Source organism: Echinococcus granulosus, assembly GCF_000524195.1.
Source record: "Echinococcus granulosus chromosome Unknown EG_S00031, whole genome shotgun sequence".
NCBI lineage: Eukaryota > Metazoa > Platyhelminthes > Cestoda > Cyclophyllidea > Taeniidae > Echinococcus > Echinococcus granulosus.
Window position 1 is genome coordinate 741,072 of NW_020170411.1, and position 25,007 is coordinate 766,078.

A 25,007-nucleotide genomic window follows, 5' to 3' on the forward strand; every position below is an offset into this window, starting at 1 on the left:
ACAGTGGCTGGCCCATGGTGATAAAAAGTTCCAGTAAGTGTGTTGTCGAAGTGGAAAATTTTAAGTTATGGCACCAAATCATTTCTGGTTCCGAAATATGTCTGTGTTTGCACAATCAGATTTCTGACGAAAGCACAAGTTTGCTTAAAAATAAAGCAGGCCCAGCATTTTGAACTAAGGTACCTGAAAAAGTGTCAAATTAATGATTAACACGATAAGGTTCCAAATGCTAACTTAGGTGTTGCTAATCGGCTCTAGCGGCGCATTAGCAAATTTGCTGACTTAGTTCTCTGCTGCTTTTTAGTGTTCGGAGGCAAAATGCAAGGGTCAAATGTACAGGTGCACTTGCAAATGCTTTTTACATTCGCTTGGCTTAAAAGTGCCCCTGATTTTTAACTATGTAAGCATTAAAATTTCAGCCACCTGCATAGGTAGGCATTGACTGCATGAATTTACTTAGTAGACCTTCGTTGAGACTGCTTTTTAGATAATAATAGCCCTATTGTTCCAATGTAGCTTGGTTTTTTTAATAATATTTTCTTCTTCAGCAGGTATCCTGCAGACCAAGGTCAGAGCGACCGTTCATTCACCTTCTGTGAAGCGGGTTTTCCAGTTCCTTTGGCGTATGGAGTTTTCGAAGGTAATGTCTGCCGTGTGTTTTCTCTAGGTTTAATATTTTTAGAAAAGGAAGGTTTTAAATTCTGTTGGATTAATGGGTGCTTCTCAAGAAAACCCAAAGTAGTTTAATTTATGATTTTTTCCCAAATTGGTTTAGTCTATCTCCAGACGATGCTGTGAAATTCGTGTATTGTGTCCTTGATGCACTGTGTTCAAACCCCCAAAATCAAATCCTTAAAGAGGATTTAAATCTCCTTGATTTTTTGGCACGTACAGGAAACACCTTTGCGCATCATCCTTACTTGTACATAGAGGCCCTCGGGGACGAACTTTGTGGTACGGAAATCTCAGTACATTATCAAAAATTGCTCTTCTCTTGGTTCTCTACCATGGAATTTTTTTCATTAAATACGGTTTTATTGCTCCTTGATTTTCCGTAAGACTAGGCTGAGCTGGCCTTTGTACTAATGGTTTTGTTATATCTCATTTTAGATTTCGCAGCCTGGTGCCTTCATTGCTTTCTTTTGGTAGGAGCGCATGGTCCCCATCGCCAAGTTAACTCAGTTTCTTATGTTATCAGCAAGCTTATTTTTATGCTTGAACGACACACAACTTCCGATGTGGATTCTCTGACCGATTATTTAGTTTCCTCGTCTTTGAGTAGGTTTTCTTTCGAACATGTGTTACTCATAAATTTAAGCGGTGTTGCATCGATTATCCCAGTATGACGATGAGCTTGGTTTGAATTCTTCTGCAAAGTTAGACGTCGCACTTCCTATTTTATTAAGCCGTCCAGAAGTAGAAATAATGGTAAGATTTTCGTAACTTCAAATATTTCCCAATTTAGAGTGGTACTATCACCCTTCACTTCCGCCATATCACGCTCACCTCTGTCGATGAAGCGTACAATTTCATAGCCGTTATTTGGTAAGATTCTCATTGCCATCCTGTGACTTTTTCCCAGCCATTTAACTTCTCAGTGCCTGTCACGATTTCTGGCGATGCGACCACCGCTTGCGGAACGCGTTCTTCAAATGCTGATAGAGGTTATTGAGTTGGCTGACCTGAACGGCAAATTGGTTAGTTGTGAGAATTTATTTTTGCATACAAAATTGAGCAATTGATTGATTGACGTGTTTGTTTTATAGGCTTGTGTTAGAGCTACGGTTAAATGGTTGGAGACTGTGACATCTTTGGGGTCCTCATATGTGTCCACTCTAATGGATAAAGTGTTTATGCTCGCGTCCAGGAGTTTGGAATGTTTTTCGTTTTTAAACGAGTCAGATGATCAATCCGTCATTTTATTCCATATGCTGAATGGACCGAACGACTTCGTTAAGACGTGTTGTAATCTTATAACCAGGGTCTTACTTGTTATTTCCTGCATAAATAATAATTGGAATGAGATTTCGGCTCAGTGCTTCATGGAATTATTTTTGGTACACAGTTCACTGTTGTATAATAATAGGCACTACTTTAGACTTGCAAATCTTGCCTTCTTAACCTCCCGAATCGAAAACTGCCCCACAAGAGGGATCTCGTGATGGCTTTAATGGATTTCTTTTGTCAAGATCTGGTTCACAATTCTGAACTCAAAAATATCCAGCTGGAATTATTCAAAACTCTTGTCCTTGACAAGACCATTTTAAAAGCCATATTACATGAAGATGCATCGGATTTTGATTACGAACACCATGAGACATTCAGACGTCAAGTATACCGTTTTGATCAGTTTCATGGAAATAGGCCGTCAAGTTCTTTTCTACCGGATTCGAACGGATTGGAATGGAGTCTGTGGATTCCGTATTATCTGAAGCCGGTTTAATGTTCCTCTCTGGAGAGCTCATTGATTGGTCTCGCCTGTCCTTGATAGTCTCAGCCTGTATTCAGTGTGCTGAATTTGGTCAACAGTAAGGCCGTCGACTTTTCTGTTCTCATTATCACTAGATGGAGAGAATCTGCATCGTCCTTGGTTGATCTTGTGCTTCCCATGTTGATGAAAACATTTATTTCTACAACTCTGGACGTGGATTCCAATTTTCGTGATCTAATTGACCGAATCAGTTTATTAATAACCATCTTCAGAGTTTCACTAGTTCACGATTTCATTATCGACTTGGATGAGAGAGGATTGAAGAAGTTGTGGAATTTTTTCAAGAACATTTCTGTAAGTTTTTTTCAAATTTAAGTAAATTTTTATCAGGATTTACCTGAGAAAAACGGCTTCCTCTTGGGAATTTCTCTGCAAGTTGTTGTGCTTTTGTTGGTATTTTCAAAGAAGAAAGGCTTTGAACTCCCGCTGAATTTTCTGCCAAAACTATTGAAAAAGGTAGCGGCGCTTGGAAATCTCCACTGGATAAATGATGCTTCAATGCGTGACAGAAATGTGTGGGGATCAAGCATAGTCCTGCTTATTGAGATGATATTAAGGTAGGTCCTTACACTACCAAGGCAAAGCCTTGATTACTGTTGATATTCGGTAAATCAACTTTAATTCTGCTCCTCTTAGTTCAGTTTCTACTCCTGGGGACGTTTCAGAAAAAGTGGTAAAAGGGATTTTTGAATTGGTGAAAACTGCCATATGCTTGACCTGGTCTCCAGCTGATGACAGGAATTGTGCAAGATGCTCGACTTATGAGTCCTCTATGTCCTGCTTCCAACCTCTCGGAATAGCCACCGTGCTCCAAATTATGAATTGGGGATGGGTCGATGATAATGCCGCTCAACCTCCGTGTGCTCCTTTATGCAAAATACAGCTAGCCTCACACGTAGCCCAACATATAACATGGGATGTTTGTAGCAGTGTGGACGTTACCAACTTCACAGAATTTGTCGTTGGATTGGTCAAAAAGGTTGATCCTTTATCTGTTACATTGCTAAGGTACGTTGTAACTTTTCTGATAAATGTTTCGTCAACTAAAGCTAGACCCTGATGTTGATAGCGTCCATTTAAGAAGCAAAACCTGTAACAACTCTCGTACGTGTGGCACATTTCGCTATAACTCTCGACATGGTTTTACAACTGATTTCATCTTACTTCCAAGATCTCAGTTTGATTGTTTTCGGTTGGGCTTAATTAAAATCCATTTTAGTTTCCATTGGAGACAAACACTTAAATGAGAGTTGTCTGTCAATATTTTCGTTATAAAGGTTAATAAAGTGTGTTTCTGGACATCTTTCCTTTATCTAGTTAGTTAAAAATGGCTTTGACATAAAGATTACTCCAAATTGATCCGCGTCCTTTAAAAAGAGACCTTCAATTTAACTAAGCGTCCCAAATTCATCACGCCTAACGTCTGATGGAATTATCTTGCCGTAAAGTACTTTACATGAGAGGATTTGGCCCGAGTGAGCATATATTCATCCTGTTCGTAGTTAAGCTCAATCGCTGGTGAATTTTATTTGCAGCGGTGTTTTCACTGAGCTCTGTGGCCGTCTCCTCCCCGAAGGCCCATCCCGCTGGGCTCCTCTACATCGTCTACTGCTTGACCGTCTCTCCATCCACGGCAGTGAGAACTCTTGCGCCTACCAGGAGACCTGCTTAGAAGTGGTGGGTGGCATTGGGAGGCAGTTGGCCAATGGGATTAAAAGCTTAGACCCTCTGACCACCAGCACGTCTAATGAATGGGACAGTTCATTTGGACGAATGAGCAGTAAAAAGAGCTCGCATAAAAGTTGCCGTGATGTTGAACTGTCCATATTACGAGTTTCTTGTGACAATGATGAAACTAATCCGGAGTTTCACTATTCCAATTTGATGAAAGATACCTTGGCAAGCATTTGTCGTCTTGGTTTCTCTAATTCCCATTCGCATAGTCTAATCGGCGAGGCAGCAGTCCAGGTAACTTCTGTCGTTGTCTTATCGAAATCAGGCAAACCCTAGAATTCCTTCCCATTACAATAGGCACGTAGATCTCTGGCTTTGTAAACAAGACCTTTGTGCTTTTTGCATTAAAAAATTAAAAAGAATTCTTTAAGTAGCTTGGCATTTTATTTCTGTGATTTGTCTTGCTTTTTTTCCTAGATTAGTAAGCTGTCGTCAAGTTTAGCATCAACGAATTTATCTATTCTGCGTGAAGCCAAACGACAAATTGCTCAAGTAAGTGAATTTTATTTAAATTTAATGTAAAATGGTTGAATTTACAAACACAGTTATTTGACTATCAGGTTCTCATAGAACATCTGGATCCTTCTGTTGGTCAGGCGTTTGAAACTCTTGCCCGAATTTTTCAATTGGAGAAGCTCACTGTAGTTCGGGTATGCTTATCATCTGGTTATAAATTCCTACTCTCATCGGTGCCAAGCTTTTCATGGCTAATTTTTTTTCAATTCAAACTTTGTTTCCATGCGGATATTAGTAGTCAATTGGCTTTTACAGAAAATTAAGCATTAAGTTTACTATTAAACCCACTTTTTGTTATTTTTTCTGATCTATACCAGTTCATTGCTGCCACGAAGTCGTAAATTTAAATTTCTTGGTCTTTACTTATGCCTATAATACTGCTTATAATATGCACTCCTATTCTCGATGCATAAATGTTCTCATCACTTCGTTGCCTAGGCTGTTAAAATACTTTATTAAACTATAGGAACTCACCCTGCCTCTATTCATTCTTCTCGTCGTCAAAGGAACTCAAGAAAGTCATCTGCGAATCAAACAGTTGGTCGAGCAGAGCCCAGGCTTAACCAGTACGGATAATTACATCACAAAGGTAGCACAACTCTGTATTTTGCCAGATGTCATCGTTCACATATACACCAGTCTTTCCGAGGATCAACGGACAAAAGCGCTGAAATTTCTCGAGGTGAGATCTTCTTATCTCAAAGCACAATAGAACACTGGTGTTTTTATTTTGATATCTGCGGCCCATACGCCATCGTTAGCAGATGGATCAGATATCCTATATAAATGTTGTTCTAGTTTCCTTTTCCTTTCTATGTACATTTGTATTCAACATTACATATTTTGGTTTTTGATAATTCCATATCCCATGCAAATATTGAATCTGATCAAAGTTATTCATTTGTATTTTATCACGTTTCAGTCACACCTCGATATTTCGATCGAACAAGTGGCGCAGATGAATGATGTCTCAAGACTGCTGCATCAGTTTGTCCTTAACCTGTACCCGCATCGCACAGAGGCCCGCGCAGGCCTTGCCTGGCTCGTCAGCAAGGCGATGAATCCTCTAGTTAAACCCCTTCATGGCCTTCTCTTGCAGCAGCACCATTCCGCCCACTTTCGCACCGAAGCTGCACTCCCAGATGTCTCATTCGAGAGTTTCGTGCGTCTCATTGGTGTTGTAGCAGTGAGGAAATCTTTGTAGGCTTATTTCAACATAATGAATCTGTTTTTGTAGGGTGAATATCTTCAGCAGCATTTGTGTGGTATTTTGGCTTTCTTCGACAGTCGTTTGCTGGATGACGAATGTCCGCTGGAGGAGCGGAGGCAGTACTTGCTAAGCTTAGCTATCTTTATGGACCTTGTCGGCAGCCAACCCGTGTCACGAATGCGCGCCAAGTTTATCGCCACTCTCAAGTAAGTTCTCAGCACTTACCCGAAGGTTGATGGTTTTATAATAAAACATTTTTTATCTTGGCATGACTGCCGTAAATAGGTTTAACCTCCAGTAATAGATTAACAAAATATCCCAGAGTTAAGAAGAGATTTTCAATTGACTAGTTTTTTTACAAAATGCTTATATTTATCGTCATTTCACTGTACCGGTTAGCCCTCCATCACACAGTTTGATTTCTTATTCGTTGGTTGATATAGTTCTGGCATTCAAAATAGCGCTATATTTGATTCAAAATCTCTTACGATGCTATTTGAACATTTCGGTTCCTGATTAACGATAAAGTTATCCTGCCCTTCAAGACCCCTTTTTGATTATCGTTTTGTTCTTTCCTCTTATTCTTCCTCCTCAGGCTCTGTCTTCGCTACAAGGTTGTTGAACCAAAGAACGTTGTCCAGCTGTGGGCTATTTTTCTCAAAACGTTAGTCGAGCAAATTTAATACGTCTAGTTTTATTACCCATGTGCTCACAACGTGTGTGTCTAATGCCTTTTTTCAGTTTGGAACGTGACTCTCTCATTGAGCTTCTTCCTGACATTGTGGCGAATCTGGTCAGTCTCTATCCCATCGCTCCTGATTATGTGAAAAAGGCCCTTTCAAGTGTCTTCATTAAGCGACGGTACTTATCCAATCACTTTATAGCTTGGTCGTATGTCTCCTTACTCAGTTCTAATGTTCTATCGTCCTACTTTAGAGGTCAACTTGAGGAGTCGATCAAACAGCTTTTCTTTCTTCCCGATTTGCCGGGTTTAAAGGACTTCCAACCCATACTCAAAGCCATCTGCCCCTGGTTAGCCTAACAGTTACACATTTTAATCTCCGAACTTACTTGTTTGGGTGTAATATTGTGATTAAATTGATCCATTTAATCTACTAATAATTAAATACCAGTGGATTATATATGTATGAATGAAAATAATCTGTTATGCCTTTTATTCTGCGGTGAAGTGATGAATTTTACTTCAAATTGAATTGGCACAACTATTACTGTACAAAATTGTACACTTAGACGAAATTCTTTGGTATTTTGGAGTGCTTTCAAAGTTACTGCAAGTGGCATTCTGCAGTGCTTAAGTTATTTATAAAGACAGTTAGTACCAGGGCCAGATACATCCGGTAGCCTGGTGATAACAATGCGAGTAGCCTGGACCCCTGCGCACGATTACCGATTTATTATCGCTTTGCCTGCTTACATTTGCTTTGTGAAATGTTAACCTTTCCGATACCGTCTTACAGGCGTGATCTGTGTGTTCCAAGCGAGGGCTACCTTGATCCCTTGGAGTTGCAATTACCTCCTCCCAACGATTTTGTCGACCTGCTGGCCGCGTGGGTTGGGGGACTCCAGCACTCCAGTCGGTCCGTTCGTCGCTACTGCCTGGCCTCGCTCGTACCGAGCTCTATTGGGGGTCGTCGTCACAATGGTGGTCTTATGGAGCTATCCCGACTCGTTGTCAGGGCCCTCCGCGCCCATCGGCCCTCTGCAATAGCATCCACGACCCACGAAGTGGCCGCTGATGGCACCTCTTCCTCCTCCATCCGAAACCTCCTCTCCAAGTTGATTACCTCCCTTATAACTGGTCTCACTCGCGATTCCGATCAGGATATTCGCCTACTCTATGCCAAGTGGCTCGGTGCCCTGGGAGCTATTGATCCCTCAAGGTTACACATTTCATCTGTTGTTTGTCGTGTAAAAGTGTTGAAAGATAAGGGGTGTTACCTTTTAAAAAGTAAACACGATTTACTGTCTTTTCTTTCATACGTTTTGCTGAATTTTTCTTACCAAACGGATTATTTGATTTTTGTAAACTGAAAAGCAGCCGTTTTTTACAATCTACTTGAACAACTAACGTACATCTCTTTTGCTTTGCATCATGATTTTCGAATTCAATTAACAGTAGACACCTAATACACCAAAGTTCTTTCTCTAATTACTGCTTACGGAATTTTCGCGTTATCTATTTCTCCATTCAGACTCACCTTGACACTGCGTACAATTGAAAGCAGTCCCACAGGGAGTATTCAAACCGCTTTTAACTGGGGTCATTCCTTCACTTTTGATGTTATTATGGAGCTTGCCAAGATTTACATGCGCGGCGCCAGTCCCAAGCAAATGGTGAGTTTCAAACTCCCTTCTCTCCTTCATCTTTGATACAACACGACCATTACTATCATTTTCGATGTATAGGATTCTGCAGCACTAGCGATTCAAGAGCTTCTGCGGTTGTTTGCGGTATCGGGAGCCTCGTCAAACACTGATACTGAAGTGCCGCAAATAAAGCGCCTCCTTTTGGGTCCAGAACTGTGGGCAAAGTTTTCACAAAGCGTACAGGATCTTCTTACGCCATTGCTTAGCTCAAAGTAGGCTTCTTATTCCACAAGCCTCTGAATATTCTATCTGTACCGAAGTAGTCTCTATTTGTGTGCCTTGCGGGTGCGGGATATTACCCTTTTATCCTCAAACGCCTTTAGGTGACCCGTAGGTAAAGCTACAAGAACTTGATAAATAGTTCTTCCGTTAGATTAATTTTGACCGTTGTAGGTCTAGGTATTTTACTTTATCCCTGATTCTCTTCCGTTTAGGTACGTAGTGGAAGGCTTCACTGATTGGGCTTCCATACAATCCCCAATATTTGGTCAAGATAGTTGCCAATCCTATGAAACGTGGATTCGCCTTTGGTCTGGTTCACTGAAAACCTATGTAAGTGTAAATTCTTGTCTAACGGAGTACACCTTCCTATGCCCCTTGATGTGCAATTCTTTTTTAGGTCTCTAACTCAATGGCACACAGCTTGTTTCAATTCTGCGAACCGGTTATAAAATCAGATGTTGAGTTTGCCAGATATATTCTTGACCCTATCGCCCTTCAAGTTGTAATCGACGGTTCTCAGATGGGCACTGTTAAGGTTAGTTCAAATGTGCGTTTATTCGTGGGGGTATGGACGTTATGTCTGTATGCTAATCACTCGCGTTTCGGACCGGGTTTTCAAGATGTCTTACTCTGTCAGGTTATTGAAATTAGTGATGTCGATTGTTATTAGCTACATTTTCAATACAACGCGTTACACAATTCTAGTGGTGTTTGCTAACATAAGCAAAGAACTGTTTGGATGAAAAAATGGGTATTTTGTATACTCTCTTGAAGGTTTGAACGACTCTAAAACCTATTTAAAAACTCGTACGATCCTATTATTCTTCCACCTTTTTAAGTTATTTTTTGATTCTATCTTAGCCAGCTGTATATGCAAAAAAACCAAATTCTGCCGCTATTTCATTCTTGATCTATGAATTTTGGTAGTTAATTAGACAGCACTCAACAATCTACGCAACTAATTTACTATGCATAAGAGTGTTGAGTGCTCTCATAAGACTTGCAGTTTTTTTGATAAAATGCAGCTGAGATCCGAAGTCTTGGCGGTCTTGGAGACGGTGGCGGATACCAAACAAGCTGGGAGGTACGCTGACAGGTTCCCCGCGGACTTCCTATTTTACGGCGATTCCAAACCAACCTCAATTTCCGTAAGCATTTTTAATGTTTTTCAACCTAACTAATATATTCGCAACATTCGTAAGTTGTAGAAAGCCGTAAATCTGTTCATATGTTCAAATTTCAATTTTCGTTACGCATTTTCTTTTTTTAACTTTGAAAACCTCCAGTTGCCAAAGTTTGTGCTACAGTGTCGATAAGCGATTTCCATTTTTCTGCAATGTCGTGTTTTTGCTTACAGTCTTGGTGATTTGGTTCTCAAGTTTTCTCTAAAGACCAGTACGAGACAGGTATCTCTTACTGACCGTTTGTATTTGTAACTGATGACTATAAGTGGGGATTGGTGAATCAAAGTCAAAAACACCGGATTTGGAGAAGCACAGTGAAGACACATTGACCCCACTGTAGGGTTTAAGTGCTTTTTAAGACCGCATATTGTTTGGCAATTCCGATTGTCATGGCCAGCACCGGATCTAAAGGTATTTACTAAATTAATCAACATTAACACCCCCCTGAATAGCCTCCGATGACGCGAAAGCTTTGGAAGCCGTGGTATCCACTAGCAGTAGAGACAGTTTTCTCCCTCCTTGACTACCTGAGTGCTTGGCTGCGAGCCAGATCTGCGGACTATGCCGTGGTGGTCGCGGCGATTGCGAAAACCACTGATCGCAGACCCAACGACACCTTCAAGCCTAACGTGGAGGAGAGGGCCCTTCTCACCGAGCTCCATTTAGGTTCGCTTCAATACTGACCTCCTTATCTCACTGGTATACGATAAAGTCTTTGGCAGCTCTCATAAAATCTATTACATTCGACGAACAGAACAAATCAATAGGTTGACTACCTGGCAAACACGTTTTTGTATCCTTCTCAACCGCTTATCCTCGTTAGGGTCCCAATTCAACACAATCATTATTTGTCTTAGTATCATATGACATCAGGTATTATTGCATGGCCTCTTCATTAACTACTGTGTTTTGTTCATGGTAACCTCTTTATGAATATTAATTTGGATAGTTTTTGCCACTTCAAGGGACGAAGCAGCCTTTATCGCAGGTGATACTCCAAGAAATGTGTTATTCAAACCATTTATCTTTGCAATTAAGTAAATTTATTTTTTAGAAATCCTAAAGTATTATTAAATCCGATAGCGTTACTGAATGCCACGATGCAAACTAACTTTTTAACTTAGAAAATTATCAGTGCGAAACGTCCAGCCTACAATTAGCATTTCGATCAATACTTAAGTTGTAAAGCGCAATCTCACTTTGTTCTAATGGCTAATAATGAAGACAACTTGATCTAACTGAGCCCTACTATTAGAATAAACAATAATAAAGACGTTAATGTGAAGATAAAGAGAATCTTAATGCTTCTTTACTTTTCCTTTTGATCCCCTTGTAAGCGGTTACACGAATGTCGGAGTTCTTCGACTCCCTTCCGCACTCGGTGCAGGCGCGAGCAAGTCGTCGGATAGGGGGGCTGGCACGCACCCTGCGAAACTGGGAATTCTCCTTCGCCGACGACGAAGTCGCTCACAAAGCCTTCTACGTTAGCGGCTTCATTGACCGCCTCGAGGCTCCCGCTGGTCCTCTTATCAGTGATATGGGAAAAGAGAGTCTCATTGGCCTTCTGGAGACCCTCACTGCTCTTCATGACACTGACGGTGAGATGTGTGTGCAAGAAAGGAGTGTTTCACGTTTTAAACTTTTTTTTATTGATTCCGCTTTTGTCCCACCACTACCTACTTTAAGTCTGCCACTTCAGATTCGCCAGCTATGTTTGCCTATTTAGTAGCTCAAACACCGTGAAAAATTTGAAGTTAACTGGAATATTGATGTCTTGTAAGCATTCCTTTATCGAAGTTGACCGTGAATCTAATTGAGAATGCAGGTATCCGAATAGGCATGTCGCTTTCTACCGTACATTTAAAAGCTTCTATTATGTTCGGACATACTGATCAAGATGGCTTGTGTTGTTGTATTCCTCCCGAATGGGATAATTTTAGGCCTCACGGGTGTTTTGGCTCAAATGCAACACACTGGTATCCATCCGTCGTCCAAGTCGATCGCGACGCTGACTAAACACGACTCCATCCGTAGTTCCCTTGTGCGAGCACTGCAGTTGGAGAATGAAGACCAACTGGAGATGGCATGTGCCAACTACGAGCACGTTCTGTCCACCGCCCAGAGCAATGCCCAAGCCTGGGGCCTTCATGTTGGTCTCTTTCGTTGCCAACTACCTGATCCCACGTGCCTGCAGGCGCTAATCGCTCGAACCGACGCTCTTCTTGCCTCACATCCCTGCGGTAACGCCGACAACATGGCGTGGGCGCGACAGTTAAATGAACTTCGTGTGGAGGCGGCTATTCGACTTGGTGACTGGGATAAACTGGACCAGGTCATGGCTTTAGTGAGTCAAATTTTCACATACGGAGTTCCGAATAAGCTCTACGGAGCTCTCTACCCTCTACTTGGATCAATCCGAACCTCATCTGACGATGTATTCAAACAGTTTCGCAATGAAGTACTACTGGGACCCTTGTAGCATTTGTTGCATAGAAATATTGGATTTCTTCTGGTGCAAAAGAAACGTGCATTTTTCAGGAATCATCGGAATTATCCTGGCCAGTCGGGCTTGCCAAGGTGCTCCTCTCGATGAAGCAGGGCCAAGATGAGGTCAGTTTCTTCAATTTTTTAATGGATTAGTTGGCAAAAACTTTCCAAATTGCTTTCAATGAACTCGTTTTTTCCATTACCCAATAAGGAGCGGAGCGACAAACTCATTTTTCATTGGAAGGTTATCTTAGAATAGTTATTTTTTTGTATCGACCTGATAGCACAACCTTTGATATTGAACACACACTGATTCGAGTCGTTTTGCAATAGCATATCTGTACTATGAGATTGCTTATTTTCTTGCAACTAATTCAGCAGCTAAACACACCACAAACTGAAACGTTTTTTTTTCTCTTCTTAGGTACGACGCAACCGGTACTTGGATAATTTCATGGATGAATTGCGTCTGAGTCAGATGACTGTTCTCGCCACTTCCTCTTTGGAGGGTGGTAGCGGTTACCTGCGAGCCTGTGAACCACTCGTTAATTTGAGTCTCCTTACAGAGGTCGAAAGCATTATCGATTTATCCAATCGTTTGACCAAGGAAGTGACAGCTGTCAGCGAGCTGGGTTTGCCCCGATGTCAGAAGAACTCGGATGTGTGCTTCGTATTCTCCCTTAACAAAATCATTTCTTTAAACATGTTTTCTATGACGTCGTAAGGTTTCTTTTTTTTAATTGTATAGCTACTCGTGAGCAATCTGCTGTTGTGGCTTGATGCTCGTGTGCAGCAGTCCAAACCGACGTTTCATACATTGGAACCGGTTCTTGCCATGCGCCACGCCGCTTTGCAACTCATCACTTCCCGTCTCAAGGCGACCCCTCCTTCCTCCAACTCCAGCCTCGGTGACCAACTTAGGGCCCACCAAACACGTCTCCTGGACTCCGCTCTTGGTGATAGCTGGCTGCAGCGAGCGAAATTGGCAAGAAGGTATGTACATTTTAACGGACTCATTATGGATCGCCCTCACTGAGTGGTCAGCTAACTAGCCTGCAGTTGCCGTTGTTCACAACTCGCCTTTACATCTTGTGCCACAGAGCCGGACAGTGTATGGCGGCTTACACATGTGTGTTGAACGCGGAGTGCCAGGGCAGTGCGGGCGCACTGACAGAGCGAGCGAAGCTACTGTGGCAGTCGGGCAAACGCGAAGCCGCACTAGCCTCTTTGACTGAGGGTCTCAAGGCCCTCGCCTATGCCTCCGTCACTTCCCCATTTTCGCCACGCAACCTCGCCCAGTCCCTCGCCATGCCCTCGCCCCACTCCAAGCCGCGCGTCGATAGGGTACTCGACACTAAATTTTTACTGCAGGTAAGGCACTTTATTCACGTTATTGCGAATGGAAAGCATGAAAAAATAGTTAAATAAGTCACCATATTTAGTCTCGGTCAAATATTTTGTTCTACTGAGATCTCTATGACATTCACCTGACGCTTTCGTGTATTTTTTTGCTTCTCTGAACATGTTTTGTGGTTATCTTTATAACTTTTGCTGTAGTGACTTCGATGAAATTAATCAAGTCAAAATTGATATTCGGTTGGTGCTGTAAAACAGCCAAGTTCATACAAAGCGGGTGCTGTGTTCCCTGAGGTTTATTTTTGGAAGTATCAGAAACAACTCACTCTAATTGGAAGTAACCGTTACTTTCGATATCAAAATGTAACAATACGTAGGATAGCATTGACGGCAGCCTGATAGTGAATGGCATTTCGGTGGCGCTTCACCATGAGAATTATATTTTTTGTTAAAAGTCAGACATCGACATATGTGTCGCTGTTATGGTGTCGAGGATAGTTGTCCAAATTCGGGGGAATTCATGTTACTAATCTTGTACTTTTACATTCTAACAAATAGTAATAATATTTTTGTCATGGACTCTACAATAGTTTAAAGAACCACACTTTAATTACGAAATGGAGATTTTGGTTGAAATCATTGATAGCCCGAGGAGACGGGATAAATGGCAATGAGGAAATTCATTTTCATGTTCATTTCCGAACTTTTCAAAGTACGGAAGGAGGATGAACTTGGGGTGGCTTTTCATGTGTGGCCTCTGCAGTGTTCGAGGCATCCCTCAGTAGGTAATGAGGCATACCAGTTTGGAGATAGACTTATTACAAGCGTAAGAAGGGGGTGAGAGACCACTATCTTGGCCAACACGTCATCATGAAGGTCTGGAGCGCAGGAGACTTCAAAGGCCATTGTAATCGAATGCATAACTCAAACGAATGCTCTTTTGGTACATCTTGAAAAATGACTTCCGACTGCTTCCCTATCCACCAGGCTTTGCTACTACACGCGCACTATTGCGAGGAGACAAGTCGGTTTGACTTTGACACAACACGGCATCTCTACTCGGACATTTGCGAGGCATTCCCTGGCTGTGAAAAGGCTCACTTCCGTCTTGCTCACTACGTAGATGAGGCGCGGAGCCAGTCAGGAAATCAGCATGAGTAAGTAGCATCTTCCGTTTTTCTTCACATATCGCCGTCTTTTTAAGAAATACTGAGCGTTTTCGTTTGTACAGTGTTCTGTTCAAAGTTGCTCTGGAAAACTACGGTCAGGCTTTGGCCTGTGGAAGTCAATTCATTTTCCAGTCCATGCCTCGGTTCCTTTCTCTCTGGCTTGATTATGGTGCGGAGGTGGCGAAGATGCAACAACGGCAACAGCAGACCTCAGCCGCGTCCATCGGTCGTCGTGGCACCAATCAAAAATCTATCGAATCCAATATGTTGAACACCTTTAACGAAGTCCAAAATGTGAGTTCTACCCATATATAGTTAGTATATCTTAATTGTAAGATTGCTAAACTTGAGGTTCTTTCGTTTTTGCTTAGTTGATGCGACAAAGTCTGTCAAAGATTCCTGCATTCCAGTTTTATACGGCGATTGGGCAAATTTTGTCTCGTGTTTGTCATGAGCATCCGGCAGTTATTACAATGCTGATTGATCTGATTGTTCGCATTGTTTTGGCCCACCCACAGCAGACTATTTGGTCCGTTGTTTCACTGCACGAAGTGAGTCCGTGATGCTCCGTTTCTCTCTCATAATGTCTTTTTGATCATAATTTTACTTTTCCCTTAGGCATCCGTCTCTCAAAGACACGAACGGTTCCAACAGATATGTGCAGCTATCAGGTGCACCCCGTCTATTATATCACACGGTCATTTAACCGGATTACCCAGCTTAATTCATCCTATGTTTATTCATTTCTAGGACTCAACAAAAGCCACTATATAAGTTTATCTCGGTATGTTTTGCTTTCACAAAATCCCCTTTGATTTCATAATGCAAGACTGAACTCCGTTCTTATTGTAATGCCTCGGAATATTTAAATTTTATCTGTCATTTTTTTCATCTCTAACTCCTTCATAATGTGTTAAGTGTCAAAGTTATGGCCATTGGAATCCACGACCGTGTACTCACCACGCTCTTATCCGATTTTGACAAAAATTGTCCTCTTTCAGGACTTTGTGGGTTTGTGTGGCCACTTAAGAACAATTAGCGACCTCTTCTTATCGTCCGATCGTCGGGATGTGAAGTCTTTCAAAATTTCTCAGGTTATCCGTCCCTTCACTCGACTGCTCGAAACATGGTAAGCCGCAAAGGAACCACTAATTACAGTCCCTCTCCCATCCTTTACAACTTTCTTATCTATACAAATGAGCAAGTTAACAACCAAATGGTAAGACGTGCTTCCCCTTAAACGCAAAGCTTGATTTTCCTCTACTTCTTGCTCATTCATGCGAATCACATTATGAACTACACTCTATTTTCTGCCCCCGTTGATAAGCCTTGTGAGAGGTAAATGTATAATAATTTATGCTTTTAGTCCATAGCTTGCGCTTTTTTCAGACCGCACTCGGGAACAGTTAATCCCATACTTTAAAATGTATTCAAAAAGACTCAAGCTTTAATTTAATCGCTAATTACATTTCCTGTCCACGTTTAAGAACTTGAGTCTTTTGTTAATAACTATTACATCCATTGGTAAATTGCCACGAGAAAACTCGCTGATTAGTTCAAATCTTTGGAATGTCAAATTGATCGTTGGTTTCTTATGCACTGAATATCAATAAGGTTTTGTGAATTTTAGCGGAAAACTAATTTTATAGTATTCTCTTTAGTTGTCTCTAAGACGTGCATTTAAGAGACCCCTTATTACGTATCATACATAGCCCTTTTCTCCTGCACTATAGTGTCCAAGTCTCTTCCAATTACACTGTCATCAGTTTTGAAGTAAATTCGTTGTCAGCACACAGGATGTCGAGAAGTTATTGATATAGGTGATATGAACTACCACTGATAGAGGAAAAGGTCTCCAGTTAACTATGCGATTAAATCCTATCTAATTCTACTGCAACCTCTCACTACCCTAAGTGATCTCTCGAATGTGCTGATTCCGGTACATCGTCAGCTGGTACCCTCTTTGCTTCGCCCGCACGCCTCCAAGGAGGAGATTGAAAATCACCAGCCCTTTGGAGCGACCAGTCGGTTCGTGTGTCTGGTGCGTCTCTACGACGATGTGGAGATCTTAGGTTCACAAACACGACCCAAGAAGATGCGCTGGCTCGGCAGTGATGGCCGTCGATACATTATCGTGGCCAAACCGAATGTGGGTCGGCTTCTCCTGTTGTCACCCCCACTCTTTTGCAAAGCTGATTCATATGCTTCTAGGTAGTATTTTGGGAAGCACTTTTACTCCACTCGAAGCGTGGAAATTATCAAGCTCTTGAGTGTGGTTAATTGCCAGCACCCGGAGGAAGTACTGTAATAGCTCACCTTAATTATTGTGAGATTTTTTATTCTGAGCTACAAAAACAGGAATACCATTCAATTTCCCTCATAGCCATTATCTTCATAGCATATTTCACAAAAATTCTTGCCGGTCAAATGATACACTTGGCGTCTTGGACAAGTTGTCTGTCTGGCACTCAACAATGAATGTAGCAATTAGCCTTCAATAGCTGCAGCAGCTTGAAAATGCTTGCATTGTTTTACCAAAATATGGTTTCTGCGTCTGATGCGGTCTCATCTTGTTGTTCATAGGATGATATGCGGAAAGATAGTCGTCTCATGGATATGAATAGCATTATTAACAGGTTTTTGATGAGGAATCCACAAACTTGTCATCGCAGTTTGGGAATTCGAACTTATGTACGTTTCTCACTTATATTTTCTGTTATATTATAATACCGATTCTTGCAGGCCAGGCTTTAAGCTATTTTATCTAACCTAGATTTTTGATTACGTAAATTCCTGCAGCAGTTCTTTTCACAAAATTTTGAATTTTGAATTTTATGCATGCCTGGATTTGTGCAAGTGTCCTAACCCAATTTGTTATGCCTGCCTTCTACCCTGTTTGGTCGGTTCATAAGGAAAGAGGATCACTCCTTCCCATACATGGATTAATTTATACCGTTTCATGCAAAAATGCTGTTTATTGACAACTGAAGCAGCGTTGACCTATGCTGATTAGCGCATTTATTTGAGTTAGTTTGACTTATATGACGGTGTGCCACAAAATATCAAGGGAGTATTGTCAGAATTTCAGGTTTTCGAGTTGACTGAATTACTTTACTTCCCGCAGTTATTCGTTTCAATAAAGTAGGTTGTTTAACGTAGTTCTTTTTTATCTGGCCTAAATAGGGTGTAATTCCATTGAAAGAGCACGGTGGACTCATTGAGTGGGTCAGCAACACGCAGCCGTTTCGCAACATTTTGACGTCTCTCTACGCTGAAATCGGGCGACCTTTTAACTGGGTCACAATGAATCGTTATGCTCCGCTTCTTGAGGACTCACTTGAGTAAGCTCGTTTCCCGCTCCCTGCTTCTCGAACATCGATCTCGACGCATCACAGTCGACGTCTTTTAATCTACCCTATTTTGATGCAAAGCAAACTCACTTATTCTTGCCCGGATTGCCGTGTTTTATTTGTTCCTTTAGAGTGAAGAGAGAAAAGTTCCTGAAGAAGCTTCTCCCTATGTACCCACTTGTTTTCTATCGTTGGTTCATAAATGTTTTCCCTAATCCGAGTGAATGGTAAGCCGTCGGACCTTTTTTCACATTCATGCCCTTTGTAGAGCCACTAGCAATGCGTTTACCTGTGGCTCTCCCGTAGGTACGAGGCAAGAGAGACGTATGTGCGCACCTGTGCAGTGATGAGCATGGTGGGATACGCTTTAGGCCTAGGCGACCGTCACACGGAGAACATACTATTCGACTGCACCACGGGAGGGCTGGTGCATGTGGACTTTAGCTGTGTCTTCAACACGGGCCTCACCCTGCCGTGGCCGGAACGCGTGCCTTTCCGGCTAACGCGCAGCCTCGTGCACGCCATGGGCCCCACAGGCTTTGAGGGCACCTTCCGGCGCTGCGCCGAGGTCACAATGCACCTATTACGCCGTGAAATCGATCCTCTCATGGCTGTCTTCCGACCCATCTACTTCGATGCCCTTGTTGAGAAAAGTTCCGAGCCTAACGCGCCAGCCGAGGCCGGTAATTCAGCCCTCGTTTTACCCGTTGTAGTTAATTTGGCAGTCCTGACCAGTCTAGTTTTACCGTTGATTAAAAATTTCGTTCTTGTCATTCGATTATCAAACAATAGATGTTTAGAAATCTGCCGCAATACAACCATTTTTTAAGGCAATGTATTGTTCACAGTGCAGGCACACCTTTTAGCAGATCTTTTTTGTTTCAACAGGTCACCGGGGTCGTAAGGGAGGGCATGAGTTGCCCTCTGAGAACAAACTAACGCGTTCAGCAATCGAGAAGCTCAAAGGCATGGAGGATCGTCTTCGGGGCAAAATCACTGAACACGATGACTTTAGCAAACTCCTTCCGATGTCCGTCGAGGGCCAGGTATTTATCGCACTTTGTTTATTCTGTGTTTGATGAGAGTTTAATTTTTGAGATGGGTTTATTCGTACGTGGTGGTTTGCTACCTCTTTTTCACAGACTATCGTATGAACGACGCTTCTTATTCTTGTCAATTGGGAGCTTCAAGGGCCTCTATCGTGAGATTAAGTGAAAACTCTGTGGAATTCAGGCATTTTGAAAAGTTAGACTCGGGCTTTATATGCTATCCCGTGTTCGCTAGCCCTAACATATGGTCATGTCAGTCGAATGAAATGTGAGTCTGCTAAGTGGTTCGTGTCCATTGGTACTGTAAGTGCTTGAATGTCAAGGCGCAACTGTTCCAATGCACGTTTCCTTTCAGAAATTAATTCAACCACCACCTTGGAATAATGTTTCGAATGCACTCAGATGTAGCATTGTAGATGAGGAACTCGTACAATTTTATTTTTTTTTCTACACTTCACACCAAACCAGACTGTCCTTCAATATAAATGCTCACTTGGAAATGAGAAAATGTTGCATTTGCCTGCAGAGAATAAGCATTCACAACATTGAAAGCAATAACTGTCAAGTATGGTCGAGGTTACAGGATTGTCTTTCGCGCCAAATAGTTGTAAAAATGGCTGCTTTATGTCTCTGCACAGATTACGTCCTTTAGTGGGGTTCGTTAACATGTCAACTCCACGTTGATCGGGTTCCTTTGCTTTACTGTTGTAATACGATGTAGTGACGTAACTTGTTTGGAAATAATATGCCCTACACCTGATTTTATTGTCTGAGTAATGGTTTTCTGACTGTAGATTGATTGACTTTTGCGATTGCGAAATTAATGCTCCGTAAAACGTGGCACACTTTTTAGGTGGACGTCCTAATCAAAGAGGCAACGTCAGTCGATCGTCTTTGTCAAATGTACAAAGGATGGATGCCATTTTTGTAGATCAATTTATAGATTGTGTAAAATTTCCTAATAAAACACGCACCGTTATCATTTCGTACTTGTTTTCATGCCAATAGTTTCTTGGATGCGATATTTACTTCCTTATTACAAACAAACGCTAATTAAACAAATTACTTGAGTAGGTTACATGCTTTAGGTAGAATCTTTGGCTCCTCCTGGGTAGTGTATTGTGAACACGTGCATTTGCATAGTTCCAGTAATACTCAAATACTTAGTGTAAGTATTTGAATGTGTCCTTATTTGAGCCCTATTTACACCTGCCTCTGTTTCGTTGATAAAAGCGAACGGCTGCATTCCCATGCAATGAAGTCTGACTTTTCAACAAAATTAATTCGCTTATCGAAAGACGTTTATCGTGTAGGTCTGGCGGTTAGAGAGCCTTGTCGAATTACTCGCCCTCTTATTGCCACCGTAGTGGGTTAAACCTCGTTCTCTGAGCAGCTCAGCCCCCACGGACCCCATTTCCACGTCTAATAAGTGTTATCCCGATACTGCACGCATATGTAAGGCAGTCACTCTAAATGATCTTTAGTGGACAGTGAAAAATCGTGACTTAAGAAATGTGTCAATTTTAATATAACAGGGTAATTGCTTAGCACTCAGAATTGCTTTCTGCTTCTGTTAGATTTTTCCGGAAATTAACATTTTACTTCCACTACTATGAGTAAAATAACAAAGAATGGGGAATTGTACCTCTTATTTTATCCATTGTAATGCCGATGGTGGTTGTGGTGCTTGGAGTGTACGAAATGAGTTTGGAATGCGTTTTCTTGTCTTCATCGGTATTCGCATTTTATGCAACCGTGCTGCTCAACGTAGATTCAGTCCCAATAACTCCCTACAGGTCCGCAAGCTTACCGAATTGATAAATAGTACTCTTTTTTGGGTATTCTCGGTTATGTTGGTCATTTCATGCAAGTGCTATTTTGGATGTTTTTTGGTTCCTTTTCATTATGTTGGTAGAGCTGTCAGACTTAGTTCATACTGAGAGCAAAATCCCTAAAAATTTTCATCTTTGGGCAAACCCCAAGGCCCCTCTGTTGGATTGGTCGACCAGACTAAACAAAGAATTCGGACGCTAAAACATACTAGCTGCTTGTTTAAAAATAGTAGAATGACTTCCTCGCCAACCCACCGGTAGCACTTGCTGTTGATAATTGAAACTACCCCTTCTGTTACAATTTGAGTTTTCAAAATTGTTCTGCTGGGCGTTTTAAATAGGCGCAACCCGGAAAAAAATGAGGGGAGAGGAAAATCACAACATTTTACTAATGGGGTATCGCAGAAATTGATAGTGGAGACAAAGGAAAAAATAAATACGAGTGTTTTGGGGAATAAACTGGGACTCTCGTACCCATATATGTATATCGCGCACTGTTCACAAACAAACTGGTCATGAACGAAAGCGAAAATAATCAAGGCTTGAAACACTGTGAGACAGCAGGGAACAGAGAAGGAAAGAAACGGATAATAAGGTCGTGATCTCGTTAAAGAAATGCACCTCCTCAATTTATTCCCCATAGTAGTATGAACACCATAGGTCTGTTTGCTTTGGAAGTGGTGATAGCGGTGGCGACGAGGGAAAGTGGATGGGCAAGAGGAAGATGTGAGAGTCAAAGGAGTTGGAGAGACATTCTTTGGGAGGCCCTAGGTACTGCAATCCGGACAGACTACAGCGCCCTCCTCAACCAGGAATCCACGACCCACCAGACTTGAATTACATTTGCTGCAATTGAAGCACTCGGAATGCCAGTTCTTGTCCTCGAATGTGATGAACTTACAGCCTCCGAAACCTTAAAAGATAAGGCAGTTATCTCATACTGCACCCTCTTCCCGCTTCTGAAACAGTTCACCACAGGTTTTTTTCTAGAGCTTGCTAAGAATGTCAATGTAAAAAGCACGGCTTTCGCAACAGCATTGTTTTCATTTTCCTATGAAAAGTGGAAAACCACACACAACCGCATTCTTAACGGATGATTTTCCTAAATTTCATTATTTTGTGGGATAAAATTGATGAAAACTTTCATTTTTGTCACTATTGCGAGTATTAAGGAGTGAATCCTCGTTCGTATACGTTTCTAGGTTACGAGTTTATTGTTGACACTTGTTAAATGCCCTAAATTACAATATCCAAAAATAGTTTCCTCTTGGAGTAATGTACTGCCACGCTTTTGGAAGGCTTAAAGAATCTCACAGATAGTCATAAGGTAAGGTTCTTGAAATGTGGGAATTAGCCCACGCACGTGCCCCTCAACTGTTTTAAGTACGAATGCGTTCCATTTCATGTCTCACAGCAGTTCTGAAACTCGGCGATATATGATAGCACTTTGGCAATGGTTGGCGCCTGTTCCGACTTTGTGGGGCAAAAATCGCTGAGAGAATAGAACTCTGTTTCTTCTTTAGGGGATGTTGATTAACCACATCAGGGTGAACTTGTTTGCGCCACCCTTATTTGTTTCCACATTTGGTGCTGGGATTAAGTTCACGTAGGGAGCGTCTTGGTTAAACGCAATACAAAACGTCCCCTTTTGTCTACTAAATTGCATCCCGTGTACATCGATTGAAAGCGCAGTTTCCAATGTTAAAAGAGCCAATCACAATGTCCAAACAATTTATTTACCAAATGTGCACTTTTTGACAGCCAGCGGTTTCTGTCGCCGCCGCTGTCACCTGATCCAATTTTGAAGTAATATTCTTCAGTTAATGGAAGCCATCAAAAATAAGAAAAATGCTAATTCATACTTTTGGGTCCATGCAATTTTCTCCTTATTGATACTATCAACTGCCCCTAATACGAATTCGAGCTTGACGTCCTAGGGTAGAGAATAGGACCGATGCCCAAACGTTGTATGATTTTTGTGGCAAGTTCGCATATTAGCATTGCCAAGGAAGCAGGCATAGTACCAATGACACACTACTTATACCATATTACCTTTAACTGTTAGTATTTATAGCTGTAATCTGTCTATTTTAATTCATATTAAAAGGGAAATATCTTCCAATTTACACTTTTACAAATCATTCTTAGCTGCTTTTTGTCAAAATCCATTTGAATTAAGTCGTCAGTGGCAGTTCCCATAAAGGTGAGCCTTGGCAAAAACATTAGCTAACTTTCCTGTTTGTGATTACTTTTTATCCATAACGCCGAGTATATTTTGAAAACAGCTAACCTGTTCTTAATTGAGAGGCGAGGAAACATGAGTACCTTCATTATGATCTTAAAAAATCAAATCCATGGTAGGTTCAGGAATGCTAATTAGTGGCTGACAATTCGTAATTGAGTGTTCTGATTTTCTAGGTTGCAAAGGAATGTTTCGCAGGTTTCAGTTGGGATTAGATTAGTTGGCATATTTGCGGGTTAAAATGTCATTGTTTCGGTTCTGAAAACCAAATCATTGCATTGCTCGCTAACAAACGCAAATCACTGAGTATTAAAATAAAGAACAAGTAAATACTTTGAAAGTGGCGACCAGTTGCACCCATCCGTTTTTGTTTCGTACATAGATTGAAACCACGAGAAATTGCAGGAGGCGGAAAGTAATCGTAAAGCTAATTTACCTCTGCACGATTGGCTAAACACCTGCGATCACCTTTTCTGCAAAAGCGAATCGCTCACAACATACATGAGAAACAAACAAGCCACACTTCCTCAAGAAAAATCAGTAACGACTAAAAAAGGACGAACCGAGTCGATTTTAGTGTAGCTTCGATTCACTGAATGGTATAATGGTAGTCCATTATATTATATATATTATTATATTGTTATAAGTCACTCTTCCAAATCTTATCTAGAAGAAAACTGCTTCCTCTTTCTTCAAACACCACCATCTGCGAAAGAAGAAATGAAGCATATTCACAATGGTGCAGGCTTCAGGCAGCACAGTAGCTTTCATGGCCTCGCATTTCCTGCTAATCCTCGAATTGTGTGGACTTTGCTATACAGGAGTTTAGACAGGGAGTTATACTATGTGGATGGTGGAAACTCCATGCCACTAAGATGTTTTTTATCGGTGTGCCTTCCTGGCATCATACAGCGACTGCGTAAGAAAGCACAGGACATGAGCATGTAATTCTTGCACGCAATTGTTTACGCAATCCGCAGGAAATCGAGCGATTCAGTGGAAGATAATTATTAAAGGTAAAAGCCTAAATTGAATCTACTGATGTGGTTTTTCAACACATCATTACCACTTTAAAATTACAGGCTCCAACGGTGAAAGCATGTGGTTAGTGAATTGCGTATGTAGATCTAATTATTGTCAGGTTCTAAAATAGGTAATTACTTCTTCCTCGACTGCGTTTATATTGGCTTAGGATCCATCAAATGCTTTGGCATTATTCATTAAAATACGATAGGCGGTTTTTATCATTGCTCATTTTACAACCAATTTGAATAAATAAACGTATCTACTTTTAGATTTTACCATCGAGCACCCTTCTTCGGTCATCGTAGCCATTCATTCTCAATGAAGTGGAGGATCTAAATCCTAATTTCTCGCTTCTTCGGATACATTCTTAAATCACGTCAATGACAGTTAAATTTTGCATTACTGAAGCGGAAATGTAACGCAGACGTTTCTTGATTATATTGCCACTTGAATGTGTAAAACGTCTGTGCAAATGGGCCACTTATATTGTAAGCACTTTAACCATTAGATTTTGTGCAGTGAAGGTATTAGCAAAAAAATGGTACATAAAACAGTTCACTGTTGACGGAATTTATTATTTGAATCACTTTAACAGACCATTTGTGCTTCGAAAAGGCTAGGAAATGAAAGGCAGTGCTGAATATTCAATGTAAATTTTTTTTTCCAAATACCCTAAGAATTTCATTGGAAGAGTGTGAATATCAACGTTTTAGGTCATTGGGTTTATGAACTTTTAAGAAATTAACGACCA

At 41.3% G+C, this 25,007-nt stretch overlaps 1 protein-coding gene across 1 annotated transcript; it reads left to right on the forward strand. All coding sequences in view use genetic code 11, as the record gives it.

Moving 5' to 3' along the window:
- Positions 1–14: 14 nt before the first annotated feature.
- On the forward strand, positions 15–20,087 carry EGR_04800 (Serine/threonine-protein kinase atr; the record flags this gene model as incomplete). The annotated part of the gene is made up of 44 exons (XM_024494049.1): positions 15–33; positions 552–640; positions 1,466–1,545; positions 1,583–1,697; positions 2,099–2,332; positions 2,365–2,528; positions 2,566–2,785; positions 2,822–3,048; positions 3,128–3,499; positions 4,027–4,459; positions 4,643–4,717; positions 4,786–4,875; positions 5,208–5,423; positions 5,664–5,903; positions 5,979–6,157; positions 6,547–6,615; positions 6,693–6,812; positions 6,861–6,983; positions 7,430–7,852; positions 8,165–8,306; positions 8,379–8,551; positions 8,774–8,891; positions 8,959–9,096; positions 9,587–9,709; positions 10,198–10,411; positions 11,083–11,343; positions 11,686–12,203; positions 12,284–12,355; positions 12,657–12,893; positions 12,981–13,225; positions 13,333–13,603; positions 14,576–14,745; positions 14,820–15,051; positions 15,129–15,308; positions 15,376–15,428; positions 15,508–15,541; positions 15,759–15,886; positions 16,609–16,906; positions 17,341–17,448; positions 17,941–18,098; positions 18,239–18,334; positions 18,414–18,790; positions 18,996–19,153; positions 20,010–20,087. The coding sequence occupies 44 exons, from the start codon at positions 15–17 to the stop codon at positions 20,085–20,087; spliced, it is 8,070 nt and encodes a 2,689-aa protein (XP_024351614.1).
- Between the last annotated feature and the right edge of the window lie 4,920 nt (positions 20,088–25,007).